We start from the raw sequence: 12,096 nt of genomic DNA, 5'->3' as shown, positions 1-12,096 counted from the left end.
TGAATATCGTAAGAATTGTAGGACAGAGAGCCCAGCTCATGTTTTTCCCACTGACACTCAGGCTGAATAGCATTCAGGCCAAAGAGAGCCCCCCCGCTGCCCCCCACTCCCTCGTGTGGTCTGAGATGACAAAAATATTGAAGAACAGTGGTTTGTTTCAGGACTGCAAACAGTTCTGCGGGATCCCCCGAGAGGCCACATGAGAACTCGGCTGAGTTATTTAGAGATGAATTCACAGAAGGCTGGCCCACAGAAAATCAGAGTTTCTCATCAGCATCTCCCCGGCAAGAACGTGGGCCAAACCCATAGCACTCACCTCGCCACAATATTCAGAAATGAATTCGTTCTTCTGCACAGACTCCTTAATGAAGGTGCCCCATCCGGCCACATCAGAGGGGGCCAGCAGCAGGTGCTGGGGAAGAGTCAAAGCTCAGATGACAGGGCATGTGTGAGCAAGTGGGTGTGCATGCTGGATGAGCACGTGTGTTATGGGGGCCAGTGGAAAGAACTAGCAACTGTTAAGGGGATCTGAAAACAGAAAAAGGTCTAAGCTATTCTGTTCTGGTGGGGGGAGAAACAAGGAGGGGAGGTGGTGAAAGGAAACAGGGACATGTCTTCCTCTAAGCTGGGGCATTCACTGCTATGTTGGAGGTAAAAATGGACAACTTGAGGGCTAGGGACATAGCTTAGCATTAGACCATTTGCCTAGCATGTACAGGGCCCTTGTTTTTTTTTTTTTTTATTATTGTTCCATTTATATTGTAAACAAATGGAGTACAACTTGTTTCTATGGTTGTACATGAAGTAGAGGTATACCATTTGTATAATCATACATTTACATAGTGTAATGGTATTTGATTCATTCTGTAATTTTTCCCTTCCCCCACCCCTCCCACCTCTCTTTTCTCTCTATACAGTTCTTCCTTCCTCCATTCTTGCCTCCCTCCCATCCCCATTATGTATCATCGTCCAATTATCAGTGAGATCATTCACCCTTTGGTTTTTTGAGATTGGTTTATCTCACTTGGCATGATATTCTCCAATTTCATCCATTTGCCTGCAAATGCAGGGCCCTGGTTTTGATCCCTAGCACCACAAAAGGAAAAAAGAAAAGAAAAAGGACATTAATGGGGACTCTGTTCCTCTGATCAGTTCAAGGGGTCACTTTTTTTTTTTTTTAAGTTGCTGATGGACCTTTATTTTTATTTATTTGTATGGGGTGCTGAGAATCAAACCCAGTGCCTCACACATGCTAGGTGAGTATTCTACCACTGAGCCACAACCCCAGTCCAAGGGGTCACTTTTCTGATTCTTTACTAGGACAGAAATTTATTAATTTGGCAATGTGTGTACATTAGGACTTATCAAGCACTGTCTAAGGAGCCAGGGAAAAAGACTGCCTAAGACTGCTGTGTCTTTCCTACTCCATCACCTGGATCCGCACGAAGGCCTCACCTTCTTGAGACCACGCTGGATGCTACAGTTCTTGCAGGAGACCACCTTGCAGTCCCAGTGCTCTGAGGCCCCACAGGTGAGGCACAGATCAGGATCACATTCTCGCACTGCCAGATAGCAAGGACACTGCTTGGTATTGCATTGGGTCTTACAGCGACAGCCTGGGAAACGATTCTGACCTGGGTGGTGGGACAGGTAAGGTTAGAGAAGAGCAGATCCATGCTGGAGCATTGGTTGAACTCAGAGACAGCAGAGAAGCACATGTGTTCAAGGGTGTTTGGCAAAAGAAGACAGAGGGTCCCTTCCCAGGGATCATACTTTTTTCCTTAGGAAACAAAGTGCCTCCCAACACTCAAGCCTCTGAGTCAAAAAAAGCAGGTGTGACCACTGAGAAGTATCTCCCCATCCTATCCCCACCCCATCCCTGAATTTGGAAGGAAGGTGAAGAGAGTCCCAGAGAAAATGAAATCAGTGCTTTTCACTGGTAAAATCTCATCATCAAAACAAGCATCATTTTGAGAACAAAATGCATCCGTTTTACACCATCCTCCTCCACCCACAGCCCTCCCAAGCATCAACATCTCTCTGCTGCGGCCAGATCAGTATCTTCCCTTTGTTAGGAGATAGTTATAGCGCAACTGCCTGGGCACTACCTTCTGCAAGCTCTGGGGGCTGCCACCAACTGCTCAGCCCCACGTGAGGAATGGCATGGCAGCATAAGACATGAGAGAACCCCTTTTAGATTTTGCTGACATCCAGGCCTGTATCTCCTACCTGATATTAAAACTTCAGCTAATATACAAAAACAGACATAAACAGAATTGTGACCTAAAAATTTCTGAATCAAAAAAAAATTTTTTTTTGAGACAGGGTCTTACTATATAGCCCAGGCAGGCTTTGAACTCCTGAGCTCAAGAGAGCCTTCTCTCTCAGCCTCCCAAATGCTGGGATCATAGGCATGTGCCACAGCAACCTGGCTAAAACATTTTAAAAATAATATCCTGAGAAAAGGAGACTGTGGCTGCTCTTTGAGGAAAAATATTCACTTGTTTCTTAGTTCTCCCCTGGAGAGTAAAGTTGGGAAATTTTTCCCATTTCTATTTGCTGCTTTTAGAATCATGATCCTAAGGGCTTTTCAAAATAACCTTCCCAGGTAAGAACAGTGGTATGGCCTGTTGTCCCAGCTACTTGAGAAGCTGAGGCAGGAGGGTTGCTTGAGTCCGGGAGTTCTTGGCAAGCCTGGGTAATATAGCAAAAACTGTCCCTCCTTCCCTCCCTCCCTCTTTCCCTTCCTTCCTTCTTTCCTTCCTTCCTTCCTTCCAAGAGGTGGGTGCTGGGCTTTACATGTGCTATACAAGTCCTATATCACTGAGCTATATTCCTAGCCCCAAGTCACTGTCTCTTGAAAAAAAGAAAAAAAAAAATCCTTTCCCAGCTTGAGCATTTTACTTTCCTTCTAGAATGTCTAAAGCACAGCAAAGGGAATACCAGAAGGCAGCAAAGGGGATAGGAGAGGAGTGTATCCTGGGCACCCTAAGGCCGACCATTCTGGTGGACTCTAAGGGAAAGCACAGTGCTCTTACAGTCTGGGTTGCACTGGCAGAACTTCTCACAGAAATTCTGAGTCATGATGCAGGGGCAAGTGCTGTCACAGGGACGGTCTGGGTGGTCACAGGGTTGATAGTTGTACACTTGTGTGGAAGAGTTATCTAGAAGAGAGAAGAATCAAACAGGACTCTGCTGTGACTCAGTTCCCTTGCTGCCTTCCCCTCCCACTGCTCTAAGTCAAAGCAGGCTTGTTCCAACCATCACCTCGCACACACTCACAGCACCTGGAGTGAAAAGGCAACACAGATGACCGTAGTGCATGAACTGCAGTGGGGTGACCTGTTTTGTGGGCAGGGCATGGAGATGGTCTAAGATAACAGGGCAGCTATTCTGAACATTCAAAGAGGTCTGGAACCTGGCAAATGTCACACTAGGAAGCTCAGAGACCACAAGGCCCTTAACTCTACTTCATAAGAGGTCTTCTCAGCTGCAGTAAGAAGCTCAGCTGTTCTTAGCTGCTGCACAAAAATCTGCAATCTGCGGAAGCGGCCAGGGTCAACAACAAGTGCAGCTGTAGGTGGGGCAGGGTGATGACCACAGGCTGAGGCCTCAGACTGAACTATTGAAGAACACCCTGGGGGAAGCAGAAGTCATGTTCCCTGGCCCCGTGCTGGGGATGGAACCCAGGGCCTTCTCCATGCTAGGCATGTGTTCTAGCTACCACCGAGCTATGCCTCCAGCCTGGAACTTACCTTTCTTCAGCTGAATTTTCCTGCAGTGTGCGGCCCACAACCTGAAAGAGAGGGGATGGGTCTGGGTCACAGACCTGGGGAGTTCTGTCAATGCAGGCAAATGACAGTGTGACCTGCTCTGAAGGGCTCTGGTAATACTGAAATATCTTCCCAAAATCCCTTTAACAGGAGGCCCTCTGCTTTGGTACACAGAAGCTAGGACTCATCTTAAATCCACTTGGACTATGCTGTAAGATTTAAATTTAACACAACCCTCTTCCAAACAAAAAGAAAAAAAAAAATATATATGTCTATGATAATGTTACTGTTCCTCTCACTCCACTTTCTCTCCACCCACCTCTTGGTGGAGGTGGAGATGCAGGGGAGTTTCAAGACAGGAGGTGGGAAAGCCTTTCAGGAATCTTCTCTGAGTGAAGAAACTGAAAGGGAGGAGCCACAGGGGCTTCAGTATCTAGAACTGGCATCAGCTCCTTCCTTCAGTAAGTGACAGTCATGAGGAAACTGAGCCAGGTAGAGTGCTGAATTAAAAAAAATTTCCAACCCTAAATAAAGACTGTCTACATGATAGTATTGTTAGATAAACAACACGTGCTGAAAATAAAGAAAAGGAATAAACTCTGGTCAGAGTTAAGAAACAGGGAAGGGGGTAACTAATGACCCAACAAGGAAAAATGGCTTCAGGGGATAGCCATGAGCCCCACAGGCCTGAAGTTTAAATGGAAAACCATTTAAACTATCTCAGGTCCAGTCTGCAGCATGTGGGGTCAGGGGACAGGGTTGGTCCAGGCACAGCACTTAGGTAGCACCGAGAATTCTGGCCCTCAGCCATGTGCTGTTGAGCAGATGGGCACACTCGGCCCTGTTCACTGGCCTACAGGGAGGCAGGTGGGAAGCCCAATGGGAGGTCAGAGCACAGAGAACATCCTGCCCATAAAAGGTCCTTCGTCCAACCCTTGCCTGTGCTTTCTTTTCTTCTTCTGTGAGGGGTTCATGAGCTCATCTGTTGGTAGCTTCAGGATAAGTGATTCTTTCACTGCAAACTGAAAGACCTGGAAGAGAAATCCAACAGGGCTCATCACACCTTCTGGAGCTAGGTGGTCAGGTAAGGGATCCAGTCATATGCTGGGTTTGTGAGAGTTCTCGAGAATTTACATACAGATGATTGGGCATCTTTTCAGTTAGGGACAGACAAGAGTTCCATTGGACATGGAGTCCTGGCTCTGAAGTTAATTCTGAATCACTCACCCTAACTGAAATGGAGAGATACTGAGCACAACACTGCCTTCCCTGATCAGCAGCTTTCCGCCAAGCCACAAGGGGACTGCGTCTTACCATTTGTGTCTGCCTCTTTTAGGAAGGGCAACTGCCTGTGCATTGTGTAACTGAGGGTAAGACCTTGGACTAGGCTTAACACTAGCTCCCTCTGTTGGCAGAAAGATGCCAGAGTCTTGACAATTTCAGCAGAACAGGGTTTGAGGAAGGTTCTCCTTTAACCTTCCTTGCTGATAGCACTCATTTTTAGCTTTTTTCTTCTTTTTCTCGGCTACATGTGAAAATTATAAATATCATCCAAAAAATACAGGATTTTTTTTGCATACAAATTTATAGACTTTAAGGTTAAAAACCTGTGCCTCAAGGAAATAGGTATGAGCTTCAAAATGAAAGCACAGGATCCTTTAACCCATGATTATATTAACTGTTCTAAGTAAAGAAGTATGAAAAAAAGGCCACAGAGATATCTCCAGAAGTTAGGGAGCCATGTAAGCAGAGTTCCAGCTCTAGGATTCCCTTCTTGCTGGACAGACTGGCCTGAACACCTGACTCCTGCCTCTATTCTTCACTGTCTTCTTTCTCACCAGTCTTTTCCTGCCTCCAGAGCATTAGTGGCTGCTGTCAACTGCCTTTCCAGTGATGGCATGAGTGAAAAGGCTGAGGCCTAGGCCCAGTTATTGGAGCTGGTGATTAGAAAATCTAGTGATAGGAAATCTGGAGAAATAAAGGATGTGAGGTGGCTGATGGAAGGAGTAGCAGCAGTAGCAGTAGCAGGAGTGTGCCACTAAGAACACCCACAGGGAGACCAGAAGTCCCTTCTAGGAAGGGCATACATGTTTAGAAAGGAGGCTGGGAAGCAGCTCAAAGAAAATAAGACCACCCAGAAGATTTAAACAGTGGCTAGACACAGAAATAAGAATTTGGCAAAGAAAAGAGTAGATCCCCAAGCATTGTTAGGCCTGGCATTTATAGAAGGGCCAAAATTTGGGACCCAGAAGCATAGGCCCATAAAAGAACTGAACCTAAGATAATTTCTCTACAGAGACATGACCTCAGGTGGCAAAAGGACAACAAAGCAATGGATAAAAGAAAGACCCATATTTGTTCTGCTACTGTCAGACATAGTACCTGCTTGCATGTCTTCGTCCCCAGAAGCCTGGCTATGGAACAGAAGTTGTTGAAGTAGGTCCCATGGAAGACGCGAAAAAGAGACTCTTCAGCCCCAGTCCACTCCACAGGCTCCGATGGGGCTTCCACTACACAGAGCTGAGGTGGGGCTGGACTAGCCTTCTGTTTTGTGGGGGTCTGACAGCGAGAGTTAGCCTCTAAGCAAGGAAAAAAGAGAAACAGAAGTGGAATGCAGTTGTCATTAGAAGCTTGTCATAAACTCAGAAGTATTTCATTCTACTTTAAAAGGCAGAAGTGTTAAGAATAAAAATAGTCCCCATCTCCACTGCTTATAGGCACACCTGTGGAAAGAATTAACAATTTTAAAAAGGTAGAAATATTAAGAGTTGGGGTTGGGAAATAGCTCAGTGGTGAAGTGCTTGCCTGGCACATGCCAGACCTTGGTTTTGAACCCCAGCACCAAAACCAAACCAAAATACAAAACCCCAAAGAAGTTTTAAGAGGCAGACAGTGGCCAGGTTTGGTGAAACACATGTGTAATTCCAGCTACTCCAGAGGCTGAGGCATGAGTATCATAATTTTAAGACCAGCCTCGGCAACTTAGTGAGATCCTGTCTCAAAAATAAAAACATAAAAAAAGCTGGGGATGTGGTTCAGTGATAAAGTACTCTTGGGTTCAATCCCTAGTGCCAAACCCCTTCCAAAAAAAAAAGATTTAGGCAGTGATCCTGGGTTTACCAGAGTCACTGCAATGGAAAGAAAATATCTTCATTTCTTTTCATTGTACCTGATGAACTGGAGGCCCAGTCATTTCCTGTGTCCCTGTCACTGTCCCCTTCTTTAGTCTCAGCCACAGCTGAGGCTGAAGTGTTGGAGCAGGAAGCACTGACCACGTGGTGCCTTCGCCGCCGACGCCCAGAGCACTTGGAGCGAGGGTTATGGAGCATCGCGTACTCCTTTGCTCCTTCCTGCAGTGGATACATTACAGGTAAGAAATAGGAACAGGCCCAGAGTTACCATATTGATGCCATCATCATAAAACTTTATCTTCATCAACATCTATGCAATGATACTGTCTTTTTTTTTTCCATCTGTACCATATAAATGTGACCATATTATAATGAGACAACTGCTTAACAAGCATTTTAAGACTTAAAAACTTACACCTTTTTCACAAAAGGATTGTCCTATAATCCTAAAAAAGATATAACCTATGCACCTATGCACCTTCAACTTTCCAGGAAGTCATATCTGAAATTAATTCACATGTTAACTATTTGGAATCTGAGATCACATTCTACTGATGAGGAAATGAGGTTCAGAGAGGGAAAGACACCTGCTTGAAGGTATACAGCTCATTGCTCCAGAGTAAATACAAGAGATAGAATGGGTATCAGCCACCACTCTTCACACTCTACACACTGCTTCTGTTTCAATAATAAATGTTTAATCCTTCAAGTGTACACTATTACTACTTCATTTTGAAACTTCTCCCCAGAAACTCAGAATACCATTTCACTATCTTTTAACTATGCTTTTTTTTTTTTTTTTTTAAAGGCCAAATAACTCAGTTGGGTCATTTCCAACTGGAAGACTTGTTTTCCAAAGCCTTCTGGTTGTTTCTGAAAACTAAATATACCTGTAAAGATAAAGGTTAATAATCACCAGGGATATTTAGAATAATACATGTAGGTCCTAAAGGAAATTCCAAAAAAGATGTTTTGAAATTAGTTGAATCTGATAGCACAAGTCTATACTACAATTTGAAATCCTCAGAATTATTCTTATTCTTTTTTTTTTTTTTTCTTTTTTGGTGGCACTAGGGATTGAACCCAAGGCCTCCAGGGCCTCCAGGGCCTCACATAAGAGTTATGTCCCCAGACCTCATTTATAAAGTTTTTTTTTAACCAAAATGGTTAACAAATAAAATCAAGCTTCCAGAGAAGCAAGTTAAGTAACACTCTGAGAAAATAACAGACAAATCTAGAATATGAGTCATCCTACAAGACAATCAACCTGAAACTTTCAAAAAGAAGAAAAAAGTGGTGGAATTATTTGAGATCAAAAGAACAAAAATATAGCCGGGCAAGGTGGCACATACCTGTAATCCCAGCAACTCAGGAGGCTGAGGCAGGAGAATCACAAGTTTGAGGCCAGCCTCAGCAACTTAGCAAGACCCTGTCTCAAAATAAAAAAAATAAAAAGGCCTGGGGATGTGGCTCAGTGGTTAAGTGCCCCTGGGTTCAATCCCTGGTATCAAAAAACAAAAAACAAAAACACCAGAAATACATAATAACCATATGTAATGACTGATAGGATGGTTCTAGTTTGAAAATAAAAACCCAAACAGAAATTCTTGGGATAGCTGAAAAAAAGGAAATAGACTGCATAGTAGTTGATATTATAAAATTCTTATTAATCTTCTTAAGTGTAATAGCAGGATTATGTAAGAGAATGCATTTATTTTTAGGAGATGCATTTGGAAATATTTAACAAAGAAGCATCACAATATTGTTTCCAAATGGTTCAGCAAAAAGTACACAAACACAAATGCATGGATGGGGCTGGGGGTGTAGCTCAGTGACAGAGCACAAGATGAGCATGTGCAAGGCCCTGGGTTCCATCCCCAGCATCACCGCCCCAAACAAAGACAAAAACAAAATAAAACCCCCAAATATATGAATAAGGTAAGTATGGAAAGCATATTTCAAATCCAGGAAGAAGATATCTTTCAACTTCTTTGCATAACTGAAAATACTATTAATAAAAAGTTGGAGAATACTCTGATTTCTCTTCACTAAATAAATCTTTACTTTTTACTACGGAGAGGAACAACTCAAGTTTCTAGCTAATTTTCTGAGGCCTTGCTGTGACATGGTCATCTTGTTACAATTAAAGACATTATCCTTCAGAAAAAAAACAAGCTGGGGGAAAGTAGTCCTAAACTGTATTTCATTATGTACTTATATCTAACAAGTAATAAAAGAAAAGCTGTGCATATATATATGTATATCTGTAAGTTATGCACACACACACACACACGTACACACACTAGGGCTACTGGCAACATTATTATAGTACACATATGGGGTTCCAGAGTGACAACTGAGAGAAGGAAAACGCCTTTTTGGGCTACATAAATGCTGGCAAGTTGATGTAACTTAGTGCAATTAAAAAAAAGCAAGGAGTAATTTAAAAAGCATGAAGCGTGGAGTTAGACCAGGGCTTGACTCTCATTGCTGCCACACCACTGACTTAATAACGAACTCTGGGCATAATATGTAACTTCTATAACCCATAGTCCCTTCCACCACAGAGAACTGCTGTAAGGGCCTAGCATGGTACTTGGCACATAGAAAGGAATCAACATGTTAGGAAAAAATAAATAAGATAAAGTCAATTTATTTTCTTTATTCTTCTGGTCTTATACACATAGTCTACTTTTCAGATGAATACCAAATAGTCTATTTGGTAATACAAGTATGTGCCACCACAACAGTTGTATAACTTAACTTCAATCACTGGCAGAAATTTTACCAAGGTATTCTATTCTACCTTTTATGTAGAAAGTCAAACATTTAAACAAATCAACTGTTCTATTTTCTTCTAGCTCTCAGTATACTGTGCCTCCCCCCAAGATAAGCAGGATAATTTACACAGTCACAAAAGGTCTGTCCATCAGAGAGGGTCCATCTGGTTGATACAGTAAGACATCAGTGCCTTAATGTGTTCTTCCCCCTATGGTTACATGCATTTAAAGGAAGACAGAAGGGACTGAGATTGTGGCTCAGTGGTAGAGCACTTGTCTAGCATGTGTGAGGCACTGGGTTTGATCCTCAGCACTGCATATAAATAAATAAATTAAATAAAGGTATTGTGTCCATCTACAACTAAAAATATTTTAAAAATAAATAAAGAATGACAGAAAAGAAAATAAAGTGCATACCACCACTCCCTACTCTTTGCTCCAATTTTTTGTTCTGTTTTATCTGTGGTGCTGGGGATCAAACCCTGGACATTCATTATTCTAGGCAAGTGCTCTAATACTGACCTCATACCCAGCCCTCTGTGCTTCAATTCTAACAATAAATTTTAGACTCTGATAACTAAGTAGATGATACTTAGAGCAAGTAAACCTTTAACATTTTTCAAATTTTACTCCATCAGAACAACTGTTTCTAGTGAGCTCCTTAAGAGCAGAAGCCATGTTTTATGACCCCAGGAATGCTGTGTACTGCCTCACTTGGCTTGTGTTCCCAGAAGCAGAAAGCCCAAGGACCATTTCCTGCTCAATTTTAAACAGACTTAACAATGCCAGAACAGTTTAAGAACCTACCAGCAAAAGGAAGCAGTCTGTGCCACATGGTTCTGGTTCAATCTTGATTTCTTTGTTCTTGCGTTTATATACATTAGGAGTGGCATGAAAAGCTGAAAAAGAAAAATTGTAGTGTTTCCAATGGTCTAACAGAACTGAGTTAGGGAGCTATTGTAGGGGTTGGAATTTAACAGTACCCATCAACGTACACAAAATTTAGACATTTTCTATATCAACACAATTTTTTTCGAAGTTAGGAGGTGCTCGGGGACAAAGAGGTTGCTGATTGGTTTGTCCCTATCATTCAAAGCATGTTGCACTGAAACTGAACAAGTGAAAACAACTGTCCTTTTGTGAAACCCTCATCAGATCAGAGGCCAGGAACTTCATATGACAAAACCAGAGCAAACGGAAGGAAGGGAAGGGAAACAGGAGAGCATGTCAAACAGTAGCCACACTCACGGTGAAGGAAGCAGTCGTATTTAAAGCAGCGCCGGCAAAAAAGTGTGTGGAAGGAGTGCAGAGACTGTTCCCGCTGCACAGACTTGGCATTGGGGCCATCAATGTTGGGTGTGCACTGAGGCGGAAGTGCATTGGGGTCTGACATCTCTGTTAGTTCTCGATACCTATTTAAGAAAAGAGAGAGAAGAGTTCCTCCAAGGGAATGTCTCCACTTCGAAAGTGCAGACTGGGTATCAACAGTCACCCAGGCCTGGTCTGCTAAGGAAGGTTGGGTATTTTTATGGGTCTGGTGGATGAGGGGACAGTGAATAACTAAGTGGGTACACCACTATAATTATGAAGGACCAGACATGTGTCTAAAAGTAAGGGGAGGGAAAGATTTGATCAGCAGTGCTGAAGTAACTCCCCCCAAAAATGGCAGAGGAAAAGTTCTCTGTCCAGACTTACTCAAAGCCAGCACGCAGTGATCCTTAATATGTCAAGGGGGCATTTAGAGGTAAGCAAGAAATAACCAGAAGTGCAGGCAAATCGTAATAAATTTACCATAAACAAGTTTTTTATTAACCTAAAAACAGACTTGAATAAACGTTTTGTCCGAGCACTCTGTGTATGGCCTAAGTGGGACAGCTTTCCCTACCTCTCCTTCATGTCATCCGGGACACCATTCTCAGGGAACATTGAGGCAATGGCACTGAAGATCATGTCATTTGGGAACTGTTTCTTGGAAGTCTTTTTATTGCCTGAATTTGAAATGACAAAAAACTCTTGAGTGCTACTATGAGAGCATGCAACAAAGCTCTTTGACCTCTTCCCCCTTTATCCTAGCATTTTGATTAGAACGGGTTTGTTAACCTTAACCACAGACTACATATTGATAACAAAATCCATAGACACTGTTAGAATCTGGAGGTAAAAAGCAGTTTCCAAGAGGAGACCTGAAAATAGAAGAATCCTATAATAATGTTAATGCTGAAGAACAAGATGGATACCATAACTATTTTATAGTAAGAGAGATACTATATCCCCGAATATATAGTATCATTAAGTAATGTACAGTATAATGAAGCAATTAAATATTGGATTAATTTAAATAAACATGTGACACAGAAAAATGCTGATATAATCAATTAAACGAAAAAGAGTTAAAACTTTATACAGAGTATA

At 42.6% G+C, this 12,096-nt stretch overlaps 1 protein-coding gene across 6 annotated transcripts in view; it reads right to left on the bottom strand.

Annotated features, from left to right (window-relative positions):
- Positions 1-12,096, bottom strand: part of Ezh1 (enhancer of zeste 1 polycomb repressive complex 2 subunit) — a 28,500-nt gene that overhangs the window by 4,368 nt on the left and 12,036 nt on the right. For 5 of the 6 annotated variants that reach the window (XM_047543505.1, XM_047543501.1, XM_047543499.1 and 2 more), the window contains exons 8-17: positions 11,570-11,672; positions 10,933-11,096; positions 10,492-10,583; positions 6,943-7,123; positions 6,156-6,352; positions 4,713-4,804; positions 3,756-3,796; positions 3,039-3,164; positions 1,456-1,634; positions 317-412 (exon numbers count right to left, since the gene is read on the bottom strand). In XM_047543505.1, the coding sequence (XP_047399461.1) occupies positions 317-412; positions 1,456-1,634; positions 3,039-3,164; positions 3,756-3,796; positions 4,713-4,804; positions 6,156-6,352; positions 6,943-7,123; positions 10,492-10,583; positions 10,933-11,096; positions 11,570-11,672 (1,271 nt within the window). The remainder of the gene's footprint in view (positions 1-316; positions 413-1,455; positions 1,635-3,038; positions 3,165-3,755; positions 3,797-4,712; positions 4,805-6,155; positions 6,353-6,942; positions 7,124-10,491; positions 10,584-10,932; positions 11,097-11,569; positions 11,673-12,096) is intronic. The other variant, XM_047543504.1, reaches the window with a different exon arrangement.

The sequence above is a fragment of the Sciurus carolinensis genome, chromosome 3 (genome assembly GCF_902686445.1).
Source record: "Sciurus carolinensis chromosome 3, mSciCar1.2, whole genome shotgun sequence".
Taxonomy (NCBI): domain Eukaryota; kingdom Metazoa; phylum Chordata; class Mammalia; order Rodentia; family Sciuridae; genus Sciurus; species Sciurus carolinensis.
Note: the sequence above shows the minus strand (reverse complement) of the source record. Positions and strands in the feature narration are given on the sequence as shown.